Source organism: Lactuca virosa, chromosome 5 (assembly GCF_052849685.1).
Source record: "Lactuca virosa cultivar CGN04683 chromosome 5, Lactuca_virosa_CGN04683_v6, whole genome shotgun sequence".
Lineage (NCBI taxonomy): Eukaryota > Viridiplantae > Streptophyta > Magnoliopsida > Asterales > Asteraceae > Lactuca > Lactuca virosa.
Window position 1 is genome coordinate 255,841,454 of NC_136430.1, and position 18,448 is coordinate 255,859,901.

The window sequence follows — 18,448 nt, forward strand, 5'->3', positions numbered from 1 at the left end:
ATAGGAAATTTAAAATGAAGAATGAATAGGTTAAATGACATGACATTAGAAAGCCTAAAATGATAACTATAACAAAAGAAGAATTAATCTAATTCTTTTATTAAAATAAAGATTTTCTCTTTTGAATAAACTTATATAGAACACAGATTTTAGATCTAGTCGTAAATAATACTAAAGTAAATGGTCAATCCGAGGATTGCGATATTTGGGAAATTCCTTTTTCGAAAAACTTTTAGAAAAAACATTAAATCTTTTAAGACTTAAAAAAAAAAAACTTTGTAAAAAATTTCGAAAACAAAGGATTCAATAGCCCGATCCGACCCGCCAGACCCGTGTACTTTTAACCTAATAAGTCTCTTGATGCATCTTTCAGTCTGCTTTCGTCTTTGTGTAAGGTGGAAATGGAGGCAGAGGGAGATGTAACCAGAGAAAAAACAAGGATATACGTCGGTGGATTGGGTGGTGGTGTGTCGGAGGACGATCTCCGGAAAACTTTCTCGTCATTGGGTGAAGTAGCCTCTGTCGATATTGTTCGCACCAAAGGCCGCAGCTTTGCTTACCTCGATTTCCTTCCTTCTTCCGATAAATCTCTTCCAAAGCTCTTTAGCACGGTTTGTCTTTCTCCATCTCTCTGTTTATTTACAATTTTTTCACATATCTAATTTGTTATCATTCCCTCCTTCAATCGCTTCCTTTCGTGTTTGGATGCCAATCATGATAATTTTCAACTATAAATCGATTTAGGTTTATAGTTTTCCTATTAGAAAATTCTAAACCTGTTGAATTCGAAAAGCTGCTTCGAATAGAAACGAATGCTATAGAACAACATTCTTACCAAGTTGTCAATCGAGATGCACTTCAGATAAAGTGCATTCTCATTGTTATGCTTACTACTCCTTTTGTTATATATTTTGTTAATTTGTTCTTTTAACAGTATAATGGATGCATGTGGAAAGGAGGGAAACTGAGGCTTGAGAAAGCTAAAGAACATTATCTTCTTAAATTGAAGCGTGAATGGCAACAAGACTCTGAAAACACAAACAAATCTAATTCTGATGCTTCCAAAACTCATGATGCTTTAGAAAACCCAAAAAAACCTTCTGCAGAAATCAACAAACAGCTTTGTTTATTCTTTCCCAAATTAGGAAAGGTAAATAAATCTCTATCTATCAATCTGTACACTCATCTCAAAAGACGTAAATACCCTCGTCATCTTCATCTTGATTTTTTTTAGGTTAAATCATTGGGTCAAGTTGGAATTGGGAAACACAAATACAGCTTTCAACGTATTCAAGTTCCACCAATCCCAACACATTTCTGTGATTGTGAGGAGCATTCAATTGCTTTTCTTCCAACTAAAAAAAACCAAATTTCTGAAATTGAGAATGTAAGTGATGGAATTAATGAGCAAGAACTCAATATTATGAACTCTGTGATGAACAAGATCTTTGAAAGGGCAAATCCGTCAAAACCAGTCAATGAAGGAGCTTCCATGAACTCCATTGAAAATAGCGAAGAAGATCATCTCACAGATGAAGATAATCTGATAATCAATGTGGGGACAGGAAATGATGACGTGGATTTGTTAGCAGAAATGAGAATGATAGCAAATAAGGTATCAAGCAATTTTGTGAATCTGTTGTTGTCTCATGTCTGTGCAAAAGACGTAAATGCCCTTCTCATTCTCATTAGCGAGAATAACCCTGGAAAGTTTGTCTGGTCCAAAAATGGTAAAACAAGGTGGGAGGACTCAATTTTTATCTATTGTTTGTGTAAAGGACGGAAATACCTCCTCACCCTTAACATGATAAGTGCCTGAAAAAGTTGAATTTTGCCAACAAACATTTTTTGTTAAAAAAAAATATTATTTTTGTGGTGGTGTCAAACCCAAAAAACTCGAGATTAAACCTTAAGCATAAGGTTTAATTTGAATCTATTGTTATAATCAATCATTCTTATTTGATGATGTCATAAGTAACACGTTGCAAAAAAGAAAAGAAATTACAAATGAAAACTTATTTTATAACTTTGCAAACAATTATTCACCATAAGGAATCAATATCGATACGTATATGGGTTAATACAACTTTTAATAAATCTTTTATAATCATCTTACGTTAAAAGAACTGACAAGAAATTAAAAAACGAATTATCAAAATATATATGAAGTGAAAGTTCAATTTAACGTTCTGTTGAAGGGTTTAATATCAATTTTTTATTTTTATTTTTATTTTTTATAGGATGCAGTAGTAGCTAAAAAGCATGGAGGGCAGGAAAAGAAGGCCATGCCACCTATTAAAAAAAGAAAATCACCTCCCTCGAAAGAGAAACCCGTGATTCCGGAATCTTCTAGAAGTTTCCGGACCCGTTTGGATACACGAAAAACCAGAAAAATAGAAGTAGAATCAAACACAAAGCAACCGGAACCCAATTCTTTACGCTCACTCAAGTCCACATGGAAAGATCTGATTGGTCGAAAACGCAACACACCATTCACCATTCCCAACATCATCCCAACCGTTGATCAACAAAAAGATGAATCCAACGGTGATGATCATCCCGGGATCGATCTCGAAATGAAAACAAACAAAACAAGTGATTCTGATCATAAAGAAGGTTCACCGGAAAAAGACGCCGGAGATACAATTCCGGCGGCGGCTAAAGGCGGTTTGTGGCGGCAGAAGTCATCATGGACACAATTGGTTAGCACCGCGAACCATGACTCATTTAGCATTTCACAGATTGTGCCCGGTCCAAGTTTCGAAAACCATGAACCGAGCCCAACTCGGGTGGTTACTGAGTCAACCGGGAGGAAGGAAATGAGTTCAGAACGAAAGAGAAGTTTGATTATTGGGAACTTAGAATTGAAAGAAAGTTGCTCGTTTATGAGGACAGAAACGTCAATGAACGAGTGGAAGAGAGCAAAAACATCAAAAAAGTCAAATGAGGGAGTTATTTGACTTATTATAGTTCGAGTATTGATCATTTTTTGTGTTATTTTGTATCTTATTTGGTTATATGTGATAGTTACAATTTACATGAAACTCGTTGGGACTAAGTAGCCCAAAAATTTTCTTATTTCTTAAAAAAGTATTTACCAATTTTGCAATAACCCACTATAAAATTTAGTGTTTGCTGTAATCAAAATCTTCTTTCGGTCTATATAAGTTGCCCAACATAAGTTGAACCAATAACCAATGAAACTCATTCAATATCGTTTTTTTTTTCAACAGGTATTTAGGGTCTATATATATATATGCATGAAACTGGAAAACATGTTTATTGAACTTAGTAATTAGACTAATTAGTGACATTAAATCTATCATGATCATTTGACCATTATAACTTAGGTGCTGTTTGTTTTTTTATAAAAACCTCTTCAAACCATTTATTACTGCGCGACGTAGCACACGCGCAGCACTTTCCCTTTCGCAGCAGTTTGTTTTTTGGAAGGCTTCAGACTACAAAACCTCTGCGTGTGTGCTGCGTGGCGCAGCACTTGAATTGCCTCTTCTAACCTCTTCAGCTTTCATTTTTTCCAAGTGTTTTTTAAGAATTTTTGTATAACTTATTTTTTTTAACTTTTTTTTGAACTTTGATTTTCTTAAATTTTTATTTACGGATGTGATACAATTTATTTTTATAGTTTCCATGATTTTTTTTAACTTGATTTTTTTAATTTTTTTACCGTTTCTATTAATAATATTTTCAATTTTAGTTGCATCTTTTTTAATGTGTGTAATTTTTTATGAACTTTGTAGACATCGTTTGCAAAACTTTTTTAATTTTTTTATTATTTTCGTTTTTAATGTTTTTTAAATTAGTTTTTTTTCTAGAATAAAACTATTAGCTTCTTTTACATTTTTTTAAGTTTTTTTTTTAAAAAAAAGTTTTATATTTTTGTTTTTTTACATGTTCTTTTTATTATTATTTCAATGTTTTAAGACTAAAATTATTAAATTTCGGTGTTGAGAACTATTTTCAGTTATAAAATTAGTTTATTTAAATTTCAGTTTACTGCAGTAGTCTGCAGATGTTAAAAAACAAACATGCTTCTTATTATAGGCTGCAGCCGTTTGTTCCACCTCTTCTGCTACAGAGGATTGCAGAGGTGGTCCGCAGACTTTATGAATTTTCGCTTCGAAAAAACAAACAGCACCTTAGTAATTAGACTAATGAAACATGAATTTTAACTTATCTTGTGAATGTTTCACCTAAGACAAACAAATACAACTTCATTACAAAGGACGCACCCATGATTTTCTTTTTCTTTGAGTAGAGTAAGTAAATATATCATAACATTAACTGGAAGATGGAACAAACACCTGTATAAATATATATTGAAGCCCCTCAATTATCCGAGATAATCATGCACACATTAGTTTGCTGGAGCAATACTTCTCAAAGTTGATTAAGCTGCCAAATAGAAGGGAAAATAAGGAAATGGCAAATTGCCTGATGCTTTAACGACTGAAAGAAAGATTGTGGCAAGAGGCAAAAAGGAATATGATGAGAGTGAGCAGAGACGACTGTGAGGAAGAAGGTGAATCATAAAACCAACGATCCTATGTAGATTTCCTGCATTTTAAAAGTTAATGGCAAATGGTCCATTTTTTCAATTTTAATGATTTTAAATATATGGAAAGATTAATAAATATTAAAAAAAAAAAATAGATTTGGGCAAATGAGATATTTTAAAAGATCAAGAAGGGCAAATTTGATAATTAAAGTTTAGGTTGGTCAAATACGATATTTAGATTTGGACAAATATGATATTTTGAAGTGGACATTTCAAATTGGTGGTTATTTTATGGTATAAGAATTTTTTGGGTTATTTTGTAGCAAATCTTAAGTTAAAATGGCTTTGTATTTCAGTGGCGTTATAAGTGGAGTAATTTTTTTTTGAAGGTATGGTACTCTAATAGGAAGAAATTTGCGTTATACTCGTGTGGTGGTTGGGTTGACTGATGTAAAAACTATAGACTGAGCTTACTTTCTTTTATAGCATCCTATTTTCGTTTGTTCCCATTATAGCACTGTACCACGACAAATTTACCTAATTATAACTACATCATTCTTATAAATTTGTTTAGTTTTTTTAGACAATTTACATTCGTTGATTTGTTTATATCATAGTAGTAGCTGGTAATTAGGATATGACTATGCTTCTATGTATATTTTAAAGGTATGATGCTTATGGTAAAAGCATGTTTTTCCTCACAAAATATATACACTAAATTTTATGACAACTTATATAAAATGCTAAAAATGATGGTTTTGTTATACATCATCGCCGTCACCGGCGTCTCCCCGATGTCAACAACCATCAACAACGTCTCCCCCAATCCAACAGGTGCCACTGGACAATTCGCCTTCTTCTTCTTAGGTATGAAAAGTTTTCTCTAAAATTGGTTCTTTTCTAGGGTTAGAAATAGACTGCTTATTGCTTAATTCCACCGCAATAAGCAAATTTAAGTGTTTGGATAGGAGTCTTTAAAAATCAGCTTATTGCGGTAGGAATAAGCTAAATAAGCTGATTTTAATAAGCAAATGGGGAATGCTTATTGCTTATTGATCATTTTATTCATATAAGCTGTTTTATTTGCCAAACACTTCAAATGCTTATTGCTTATTGCTTATTCCCACCACAATAAGCTAATCCAAATACATTTTAAAAAAATGTTTATTCCCACCACAATAAGCAAATAATCAATAAGCTAATAAGCTAAAAACTATTTATCCAAACACCCCTTAGTTTTTTTTTCTTTTCTTGTGAAATTGGTTCTTTGAAATTAGTTTTTTCTAGAGTTCTATAAAATTTGTTATTTCCTGACTTCGTGCGTTCCCCAAAACCTGTAAAAATTACAGATATAATTCATAATTCAGGTTCACAAGGAGGTTAGGATTAAAATGAGGGTTTCTTTGGGGTTTGTCGTGTTATTTTTGCAGGAGGTGGAACAAAATGGACAAATTGGTGGCAATGTGTGACCTGGAAGTGAAAGGGGGAAGCGAGAGAGATAGAGTTTTCATGGTGATAGAATGGTGATTGTTGGTGGGTACATAAGTGAAGGAGAGATGAAGGCAACTAGAGTTTACCGATGGTAATGGCGTTTGTGAAAAAAAAAAAAGTAAAGATGTTTGATATGATATTTTTTTTTTTGCAAAATTAATATGTGGTCACAATCATTTAAAAAAGGGGACATGTTCGTTAATTGATTCAAGCTAATTGCATCCATTTGTAGTATTCAAACAATAAATATGCAAAAACATGAAAGATTCATAATATAGAAAAATATGTATCACTACTATTTCAGGTGGTACATTAGGAGATGGAAATGACATGATGAATAGAACGGATTTTCTATGAAAGGCAGACCTAGCAAAATATGACACGATACGAAAACCCGATACGAACCCGCCACAAAATTAGCGGGTTAGGGTCAGAGATTTCGACACGTTTATGTAAACGGGTTGACACGACACGACACGATAATTAAACGGGTAGGGTTAGGGTCAAAACTTTCAACTCGAAGATGACTCGAATATGACTCGTTTAATTATATATTAATTATTAGGTGTGAGACCCATGTATTACATGAGTTCATTTAAAAGAAAATTTAAATATAAAATTCAAAAATATTTGAGAAGTTTGAATTTATAAGAAAAGTAAGAAAAATATTGAATTATAAAAATTAAAGTGTTTTTTTTTTCTCTTTTCAATTTAAACAAATAATTTAGATAAATAAATAAAAGAAATTTATGAAAATTTAATTTAGTAATTTTAAAACTAGAAGGAAAGTCCATTAATGAAATTGATATGCATTTATGATTAGATTTAAATAATATATGGAATTTAATAAAATAAAAAAAACCATAAAATGACATGTGGAATAAAAATTAATTTAAAATAACTATAAAATTACATGTGACAAAATAAATAAGAATATAACATGTGGCAAAAAAATATTTATTTATTAGAGTAGATTATAAGTTTCATATTTTTATAAATATATTATATGTTATAGACTTGTAGTGGGCCAAACTCAATAATTATAAGTAATATTCAAAATTTCAAGGTTACTTAATTTTAATCATCCTCACCACCTATCCCTTTTGCTCCCCAACTTTAACTCTTTTCATTTTTCCTTCTAAACTTACTATAAATTTTGTCATTTCATCTCGTAACTTCAATGTTTCACTTTTTCCTTCTTGACTCCACAACTTCTACCTTCCAACCTTTAAAATATTTCAACCCGACATGACACAACATATTTACAAGGTCTAAACCTTAACCCGAAACCCGACACGAAAATAAACATGTTGACACGACACGACACGATAATTAAACGGGTCGGGTTAGGGTCAAGCCGTTTCAACCCGTTAAATGTCATGACACGACACAAACCCGACACTACACGACACGTTTGCCAAGTCTAATGAAAGGCTTTGAGAATCAAAAAGAGACATTTCATACACGATGAAATAAAGTCCATGATAACTTTTCTTTAGTTGATCTTTTTACAAATTTTTTATGATTGTATACCTACTTCGAAACAATATTAATGTAAAGATACACTTATGTTATTATATTATCAATTTGTTGCTTATGTTTTTGTGATTGACATCGAAATGCTGTTTGAAAGTTTCTTTTTAATGGAGCTCTTGTAAGTAAATTGGAAAATTTTGTTTATTAATATGTTTCTCAAAATTCTTTTTAGTTTTAAAAACATCAGTTATCTTTTAGCAGCTTGTAGACTTTAGAAAAAAAAAACAGTTTTCTTCTTACAGACTGCAGACATTTGGTCCACCTCTTTTTTCTGTAGAGGTCTGCAGATGTGGTCCGTAGACTGCATACCGTTTTGCCTATGAAAAAACAAACAACACCTAAGTTTCATTTGATCTTAGGTTATTTTGTTTTAAGGTTATTAGAAGAGGTGAAGTGCATGGCTAACAAAAACCCTAATGCTATTTATTTGAAAGTTCGTTTGAACTTTAATGGTGTTTTTATAAGACACCCATGCTATGCTCTTATGCTCGATTTGATACTTTCATGTTTATGAACATGAATTTTATTGGAGTCTAGTTTGAGGGGTGTGTGACATTTCTGGAATGGTTTACTAAAGAATCATTTGAGATACTTTCCTACTCACTACGTAAACTACCTTTGGAAATTGGAATTAGGTTAATAGCAAACGATTTGGACTATGTTGATTTTATTGATACAACTTATCAAGACCTAGAAACCCAATATATATATATATACTAGGGATGGATTTGAGGACTGGTTTGAAGAAGAAAATGATTCATTGATCCAGGGGAGGAGGATAAAGAACCTACAGAGGCAAATCCTGAGCATGAATCAGCCCATATGTTTGATGTTAGTTTGGAAGATGAAATCATAACAGATGATTTTACCCCTATAAATAAGACCAATGATGATGAATTCCTTAATAAGTTGTGCCCGGAAGGGAAAGAGAGTGGATATATGGATACTGGTGAGGACATAGAGAATGTAGATGTTGAGGAACATCCTCTTCAATCCTAAGGCGTACTAGAAGAAGCAATTCCTAATTCTATGTATGAGATTTGAGAACCCTAAACAACTTAAGAATATGCTTTGTAATTATCTTTTAATCATGGATATCAACTATCTTTCCAAAATAATAACAATAAAAGGCTTCTAGTAATTATCTTTGAATAAAGTTGAAGTAGTCATAACATGGATTCTAGAGATATAAAGAACGCTGAAATCCGACTTATAACGAAGAAATTATGACCCGTCGAAGTTTCGAGACTAAACCGACACGGTGCCGCGTATCGTAAAAAAGTGAATTTTTGATAAACTCTTTTTAGCATTAGAGAACTAAACGAAAGTGGTAGTAGACATTAAACCGAGAGCGTGCATATAGAGAACATTCAAATATGACTTTGTTAGAGGAAGTTATGATTTTTCTAAGATTCAGCGTAGTACACAACCCGGAAAAAGAATTTTAGATGGATCGATTATTAGCCGACACAATCTAAACGATAATTGAAGATCTCGTTAATAAAAACTCAACGATATAAAGACAGTCGAAAACGGACGTCGGATGACAAAGTTATGAATTTTTAATGAACTTTAACTGTCTAAGTCTGTTAAAAAATAATTTTAAAAATAAATTCAAATCTGGTCGACAAAGTCTAAACGAAATTTGTAGATCACGTCGCTACCTACGCATGGATATAAAGAACATCGAAAACAGAGGTCGTATGCAAAAGTTATGGATTTTAGAAGATAAATAATTTTTGGATTAAACCTCTGAGTGACACATGGCAAGATCTGGGCCACAACTTCTTCCCCACGGCTTGCCACTGGATGCTGACATGTGGCAAATTACGCCCAACATAATTCTTAGGTACGCCCAACGTAATGTTGTTTTACCCATTACACCCCGCGTAATTTTCAGTATACCCAGCGTACTGGGCACTGGGCAGCCTATAATATTTGAATTGCAAATTAAGGTTTATAGCTATTAAACCCTAAAAGGCCATGTTTTTCGTTTTTAGGGTTTTCGGTTCAAAGGGTTTTTCGAAAAACCCTAGCCTCCATGAACCCTAATCGAAATTAGGGTTATGGTTTTGAAAAAACCTAGCCTCCTCCCTTGAATTTCGAAATTTGGTTATAATATTAGAGTTTTATTTTATTTTGGATAATTATTGCCTAATTGGATAATTATTGCCTAAATGGATAATTGAGAAAAATAAGGAAATTATCCTATACCCTAATTTTCGAAATCTAGAGGGATATGGATTAGGATTAAATTAATTGTTTAATTTGATTAGATAATCCTTACAAGATTTAATAAATTAACTAAAAGTTAATTAATAGATAATTATTAAATCTAGTTTCTTGGTTTATTTTAAATTTAAAAAATTAATGGTTTAATTTTCGAAAATTTTATATAAACCCTAAAGTTTTAAAAAGTTTAAAACACACCTTAAATATATATTATAATTAAAAGTTAAATATTATATATGTATAAGAATTGGCCAGTCAAATCGCTAGTATGCCTCATTCACGAAACTAGTCTATAAGGGGGGTATAAGGAAACTGCCTATAAAATGGTAGTTGAATGGGTGTCCACTCTCACTCACTGCTTCCTTAATTAGTGGAGGGTCGTTAGCAGAACGGATTTGATAGGACAACTAAATCTCATTAAAAGTATAATGTTATTAATGAAGTACTAGAACATTATTTTACAAAATCCCAACTCTAGCTACTTTAGGAAAAATGTGAAAAGTATGCTAACCCATGAAATTGCACATTATGCTTTATTGGTCGTTACTCGTTAGTGGAGCGTGTGTGGTTAACCAACACACTAATAGGCACTAATAAAGAGTAGTAATGGGTATCTCACAATTATCATTTTGATGGAGCGTGCGTGATTTATCAGCACATCAATAGATAATGATAAAGACAATGAGGTTACCAAGCACATTTGCGTGGTTATTCACATCTTGTTTGTGATCCTCGGTATCCCAGTCACAAATAGAAGAGCATAATCCGAGATTAAAACATGTCATTTAATAGTTTCAATATATCTAAAAAAGAATTAGGAATTTCACTTCATTTCGTCCTATGGTGGAATTGGTGAATCGTCATTCACTTACCTTTATGAAATTTACACTTGGATCTTGGCATCCCATTTCTAAGTTGTGAATCATCATAGTTGGATCCTAACCTTAATATTGTATCTTTGGGTTTTTATATTGAGGTATCTTGAAATCTAGCTAAAACTATCTTTCTTTTCAGATGTCTACTCCTGGAAACACTTCTGCTTCATCATCCTCCAACCACAACTTCTCTTTGCTCAACATTTGCTCCAAAGTCGTTATGGATGGCTCAAACTATAACGATTGGATGCACAACATCAAAATGGCGCTTCGTTGTGAGGACAAATAGTATGTCCTTGAAAAGGAGCTCAAAGAAATTGATGAATCCAAAGCCACTCCCGAAAAATATGTTGCCTACAAGAAGCACTATGACGATCCACCAAAGTGGCATGCATCATGGTCGCAACCATGTCCCCAAAACTGCAGAGGTACTACGAGGACTACTGGCCTTTTGAGATGAACAAGGACCTTATGGAAAAGTACCATAAGCGAGATCGTCAACAAAAGTTCAAGGTAGTCAAATCACTCATGGCTTGCAAGATGAAGGATGGGGAGTCGGTTGTTAGTCATGTGCAAAGAATGCAACGCTACATAGAGCGTTTGGTCAAGCTCAACATACAATTTGATGAGGAATTGGCCATTGACATGGTCTTGAACTCATTACCCGATTGTTATGGTCAGTTCATCCTAACTTACCATTTGAACAACACCGAGCAGACATTGGCCTAATTGCACAACTTGTTGCAGACAGCAGAGGCAGGAATGAAGGGTAAAAGTATAGCCTCTAATCCTACTAGTGCCCCTGTCTTGGCTATTGGACAGGGAAAAGGGAAAAAGAGGAAAGGTCCTCCTAAGCAAAACTGGAAGGGCAAGGTCCAAGTTGGGTCATCTAGTAGTGGCCCAAAGGCCAAGCCTAATGCTTTCATTCCCCATGTTTCCGACCCAAAAGAAGCTGATTGCTTTTACTGCAATAACAAAGGGCACTGGAAGCGAAATTGCCCAAAATATATGCAAGATATCAAAGATGGCAAAGTGAAGCCATCTTCACCAGGTATTTACACTATTTCTTCTAATAACTCATTATCTTCTCGTTCGTGGGTCCTTGATACAGGATATGGTTTTCACATCTGTTCTGATTTGCAGGGGCTAAAAGAAAGTGAGGAGGTGGAGCGAGGGAGGATAAACTTGATCATGGGGAACAGAAAGTTTTCACCAGTGACCAAGATCGGCGTTTATCAACTTTTGCTTAGTAATGATGTTAGATTAGATTTATTGAATTGTTGCTATTCGTCTGAGATGACGAGAAACATTATTTCATTTCATGCATTGTTCAGACAAGGTTTTAAGTATTCTTTTAATGATTTGAATGGTTCAAGTTCTGTTTATAAGAATGGTGTTTTTGTGTTTGAAGCTTTACCTTGTGATGATGTGTATGAAACAGTGACTTATGTTGATAGGTTAGGTAATAGTGTGTTTAATATTGACTTGTCTAATAGTGTAGACAAGGCATGCTTGCGACAACCCGAAATTTCCATCTTGTACAATAGATCAATTTAATCAAAGATAGACTCGTTTCGCTAGCTTTTAGCACTGTTTGGAGTCTATTTGAGTGTTATAAACCCAGTACAATTAAGGTAGGAACCTAGAAATGGGATAACATAATGCATATCAAGCAAAATCGGGCCAAACACTCCAAAACATGGAGTGTGCGGCCGCACACTTGAGTGTACGACCACACACAGGTGTGTGCGGCCGCACACCCAGCCCAGCCGCACTCTCCTGCCTATAAATTCCACACTTAGTCATTTTTGAACACTTTTCCCACTCCTTCAAAGCTGGAACACGTTTTTCTCTCAAGTACCATCCAAATCTTCATCTTGATCTTCATAAAAGTAAGTAATCCTTCCTTTGATTTGTTGATACTTGAACTTAACTAGCCTTCTTCCCCACTTTGATCCATGAAAACAAGTTTTTGGTGTTAGATCTTCAAGAACACCAAGAACACATACTAAACTTGTTGGAGTTTAACCATACTTCTAAGCTTCTAGATCGTGTAAACACTTATCATAACTTGTTATATGCCAAGAACACTTGAAGATATGCTGGAAAAACGCCATTTCTCATAATCTTCAGGAGTGTACGGCCGCACACACCATGTGCAACCATACACACCCCTTTTAGGTCCTAAAATGGCAATAAACTCTATAGAAGGCTAGGACATGAAGTAGAAACCCTCCTAGATGAGTCCTAAGGCCTTAAAATATGTTTTGACACACTTCATAGGGAGTGTGTGGCCGCACACACACCATGGCCGCACACCCTGGCCGCACATACACACAAATGGTGCATTTTGACCATACACTCCCTTGTATAGCCATATACCCCTTATATACAATCATATATGGTTGTAACGCTTCAATATAAGTGTTTACTAGTCCCTAAGGTGGTCCCAATTCAATAATTAGTTGTTACCAACACTAATTGTATACATACATATGCCATTATATGGTTGATAGGATTCGTTTGTGCTCAAGTCCGCAATGGACACTCAACTTCCTAAACCGATCTTACAGTCGCATCACTCACTACAGGTGAGTTCATACCCCTTAATTAACCTTTTAAATGTTTTTAAATGCTTTTATGGGGGGGGGGGGGATACAAGTTGAATCATACTAGTTATTATATCAATCACATGTGATTAATAACTAGCATACAAATAGATTTACTATACTTTAAACTGTTTTGTCAACAAAACTACTTGAAAATGATCATCCAACCCTTTTACATGTTAAACTCGTTATAAAACTTAGTTTTAGTTTCCAAATCTTTACTTTCAATTCTTTAAGCTCTTATATTGTCAAATCATGTCCAATGCATATATAGTTATATAAGTAAGGTTTGAAGGACTTAGGACTGAGAATACACTCTATTTCCTGTTCCTTGTTTGGTTGTGGGCTTAGAGTACCCTATTGTTTATTCGAGTGTCGTTCGATCCTTAGTTATATATCATGTGTATATGTATAGACATAAAAGATTGTTATCTTATTTCAGTACGCTCAGATATACACACATCATTACTAGTAAACTATAATAGGTATAGTTTAGAGGTATACTACTTACTATTTCTAGTACAAAGAAACATACAAAGAGTCAGTTCATACATGAGTCAATACACACTATAAACAATACATACACTACACTATACAACTGAACATACTATAATGAGAGTCAGAGAGAACATACTACTCACTAGACAGAGAGAACATACACTAGTACATACTATTTATACACACTATATACTATACTAGAGAACTTACTATGATGAGAATCAGAGGAGACATGCACTACACTAGTACATACACTATATACACACTATATCATAAATGTGAGGCACTACTTCGGGGCATGGCATCTCTGTCATGGCTCGTCTTGTATCCAGAGTCTCCTGAAGGGAGAGCGTGAATTCGTGTATAGATCTATACTGGACTGACCGTCCTACACCTTGCTGCTAGCTACAGTGGGACCTGTAGGTCTTCGGGTGATGAATGTCATAACATCTCGACGTCTTCGAGCGTCGTGTTTCACTAGGTCGATCAAGTATGGTTACAATTACATCACATTATACCTTAATTAACAATTGGTTTAAGGTAGTTAGTACAATAGTAATTATAATATTATTATACTACAGTACTTCATTATTTTCCCATTACATCTACCTTGTGACCTCCTCACATAAAGGGTAATGTAAACTATATTTTTACTAATGATAGTCACGTTTGGAAAGAATACTCACTTTTACAATGAACAAATATACAGTACACTTGATGCCTTAGCAGAAGGCTGCTTTTAATGGAAAATATCGGATTTTCTAGGAGATACAAACAATTACTACAAACATTTTACATACTTTTACATTCAAACTCTTACAAACATTTTCATACAAATTATGACACTAAATACTTATGAACTCACCCGCTTTAATGCTGATAAACTCTTTCAAAATAACTTGTATTCTCAGGTCATCAGTAGACAGGTACCGATGCCAGCTTTTGAGAAGATGGAGCACTTCAAGACTCATCTTTTATTTTGATTCATATTTTTGGTGTCTTATAAACCACAGAACACACTTGTATTAAAATTATATTATTAATAGAATGGATGATGTTGCTTGCTTGTTTACTATTATTCTGTGTTGTGATACTATACATGACATCCTCCACCCCAGAACGTTTCCGCCGTTCTTGGTTTTGGGGTGTGACAGATTGGTATCAGAGCATCGTTTATAGTGAATCTAGTATATCAGCTCATAAAAGATATACTAACTATAAACACAATGGGATTAAAATACTCTAACCAAGAATTTATACTTTTAAATAATAAAATATTTAACTAAGTATACATACCAACATTCATACTAAAATCAGTGTCACCAGGACAGAACAAAAGTATTACGATTGTTGAATATCAAAAGTAGGCTTGGGGATGTATGGTCAGTTCTGGGAGTGGCATAGCCTGATCAACTATGCTGGTCCGAGAAGTGATTAGCATATGCCCAGGAATGATTGTGATATGGCAACAAGTCTAAAAACTTACCAACACTACCACAATGATAACATTAGAACAGAACATAAACCTAAAATACTATAGGAGTATTTCGTGTCACTATAGTTACTTGTTTGAGAACTAAAAAGGTCCTTACTAAGTAGGTCAATAGTTGCTAAGTGGATACTCTAAGGTTATATGAGATTAAGGTGTCATAGACTTAGAATCTGTGATCTTTGCTTTACTTCCTGTTCCTTGTTTGGTTGTGGATTTGGAGTTAGGGTCGCTTATTCGAAGGTCTATCCTGTTTTGATTTCATATAACTAGTATGCACTATACAAGTATTGAGGTAACTAGTAAGGATCATGTTATAATTATCTTAAGTAGTACGTCTATTTTTATAAGATTCTTATATCCTTTTTCTCGCGTAGATATCATGGCTGGATTCCATCCTCCTGGCGACCCGTACTTCCAAAATCAAGGCAATGCTGGATGGCTTGAAGATGAGCCAGAAGATGATCACCCAATCCCTTTGGATGATCACCTCATAGAAGGCTTTTCTGATGGTTCTGACTCCGAACCCGAAGTCAATAACCTACCCCCTGTAGCTCCTGTCCCAAATCCTAACCCTCGTCCGACTTTTCAAGGCCCGACGCCTGCATGGGTGGAATGCTTAGAAACATGGAGTGAAGAGCAAAATCAGCCCATGCCATTCAATGGAGACCGAAGTTTTTATGATCTGAACGAAGGAGGCTCAACAGACAGGATTCTGCCAATCCTGGTCCGTAGAGTTGCCCGAAACGAAATCCAGGGCAGGACAACTCTCCATCGCATCACGAAGGTTGATGCAAATGCAAGAATGCATACCATTCGCACCAGTCATCTTGAAAATGCTCGGGAGAGGTCCGCAGCAGACCACGAGGCCCTGCTACAAGCACTAGCTGAGACTCGGGATGAAGTCATAGAACTCTGAGTTCGCCAGAGAGTTTATGAACGACACCTTCTCGACATGGAGCGTCAAATGGCAGACCTTAGGGTTCGCCCGAGGAATGCCCATCGCCGGTAGAAGATGTCTAGTACATCTTTTCTTTTGGTTTAAGGAATAGCCTTTCCTAGTTATGCTCTAAGTAGCACTTGTCTGTAAAATATTCCTACCTTCCAAGTACTTTAACTAGACTTCTAAAACTGTCAACTTTTTCCCTTATGGTTTGATGTAAGACCTACTGTTAGGTCATTTTTCCCAAACTCATTTAGATCAGTAATACCAGTAATATTGACAGTTATCTAATCTGTTGGAAAATCTGTACTCTTGTGTTTCCCTACTCTCCTACTATACTGCTATTTCAAAACATACACTCATTTAACTGTTGGACTATGGCGATTTAGCCCATGGATCACTCCCACTATGCGTACAATTGATTCTAACTATCCCGTTCATATTTATAAACTTATAGTTGAAGGATGCCTCATCGCAAATCAACAAGGCGTAATCCTCCACCTCCACCACCACCTCCTCCAGTAATCGATACGGCAACTCTGAATGCTGCAGTAGCTGCGGCAGTGGCAACTGCCATGGCTCAGTATCACTCCACCGGTGCCAGCGGAGGTGGAACGCCGGTTCATTCTGCTCAAGGTGAAATCCTTGTGTGCTCGAGAGAGTGCTCCTACAAGGACTTCACTAACTACAAGCCAAAGTCCTTCAAAGGGACTGGCGGAGTCATTGCCCTCTCGCAATGGTTCGAAAAGATGGAGTCGATCTTCGAGATTTGCTCCTGCCCTGCCGCGAGCAAAGTCAAATTTGCTGCGTGCACCTTCGAAGAAAAAGCTCTGACATGGTGGAATAGCCATGTCAAGTCACTAACTCTCATAGTAGCCAATGACATGGGATGGGAAACTCTGAAAGACCTCATGATCGAGGAATACTGCCTGAGGGGCGAAATCCAGAAGTTGGAACAGGAGCTATGGAGCCTAACCATGAAGGGCTCCAACATAGGCTCTTACACCGCCATATTTAGCGAACTGGTGGCCCTCTGTCCCAACATGGTTCCCACCGAGGGAAAGAAAATCGAAAGGTACATCTAGGGGCTGGTGCCTCCATATCAGGGAAATGTCTTATCTTCAAACCCTGCTACCTTCGACAGTGCCAAACGATTGGCACAACGACTCATCGATCATGGAGTCCAATCCCCGTCAGCGACAACAACCCTAGCCATCTCAGAACCCTCCAAAGCCGCTGACAACAAGCGGAAATTCTGGGATGACAAGAAGAAACAGAAAGCTGCGAAAAAGCAGCAGGTTGTGGCGGTTCATGCCGCGATAGCACCTGCCGCTACTGCTCCGGTGAAGCAGTACTCTGGAAACTTGCCAAAGTGCAACAAATGCAGTTTCCACCACAATGGACCTTGTCGGGAATTGCAGTGCTCCAACTGCAACAAGAAGGGACACACTGTCCGCTTCTGCAAATCCCCGACAAGGCCAATCAACCAGGTCCCTGGTGCTGGTGTGACTCAGTCATGCTATGGATGTGGCGAAGTGGGCCACTATAAAAGGGACTGCCCCAAAGCAAGAAATACTGGTGGAGCGGGAAGAGTTCTGGCTATAGGCCACGGGGAAGTAGTTGTTGACCCTACGGTGGTGACTGGTACGTTTCTCCTTGAAAACTCTTATGCATGCATACTATTTGATAGTGGGGCAGAAAGAAGTTTCGTAAACCAGGAATTTGCACGCTTACTTAAACAACAACCACGCGCACTTAAAGAACCATTCACTGTAGAAATGGATAATGGGAAGACTGAAATCACTAGTAGCATATACATAGGATGTACTCTAACTCTAGATAGCCATTCATTTCCAATCGACCTCATGTCGGTCTCGATTAAAAGTTTCGATGTCATCATCGGCATGGATTGGTTGAGTCTTCATCGTGCCGACATTATGTGTTACGAAAAGGCTGTACGCCTTAATCTTCCATCTAACGAAACTCTCATTATTTACGGCGACAAACCCGGCACAAGCCTTAGCATCATCTCAAGTATCTAAGCTCAAAAGTACCTACGTAAGGAATATCATGCATTCCTTGCACACGTTGTCGATACGAGCCAAGAAACCAAAGACCTGAACAACATCCCCGTAGCACGCGACTTTCCCGACATCTTTCCAGAAGAACTACCAGGGTTACCTCTGCAACGACAGGTCGAGTTCCGAATCGACTTAGTTCCGGGAGCTACCCCAGTAGCCAAATCGCCCTATCGTC

The 18,448-nt window shown here is 35.9% G+C and overlaps 1 protein-coding gene across 1 annotated transcript; it reads left to right on the forward strand.

Moving 5' to 3' along the window:
- The first annotated feature begins 381 nt into the window (after positions 1–381).
- Positions 382–3,044, forward strand: ROS3 (RNA-binding (RRM/RBD/RNP motifs) family protein). The gene is made up of 4 exons (XM_079052849.1): positions 382–611; positions 935–1,150; positions 1,235–1,615; positions 2,241–3,044. Exons 1-4 carry the CDS (start codon positions 402–404, stop codon positions 2,958–2,960), a joined length of 1,527 nt encoding a protein of 508 aa, XP_078908975.1. The 5' UTR covers positions 382–401; the 3' UTR covers positions 2,961–3,044.
- Positions 3,045–18,448: the final 15,404 nt, after the last annotated feature.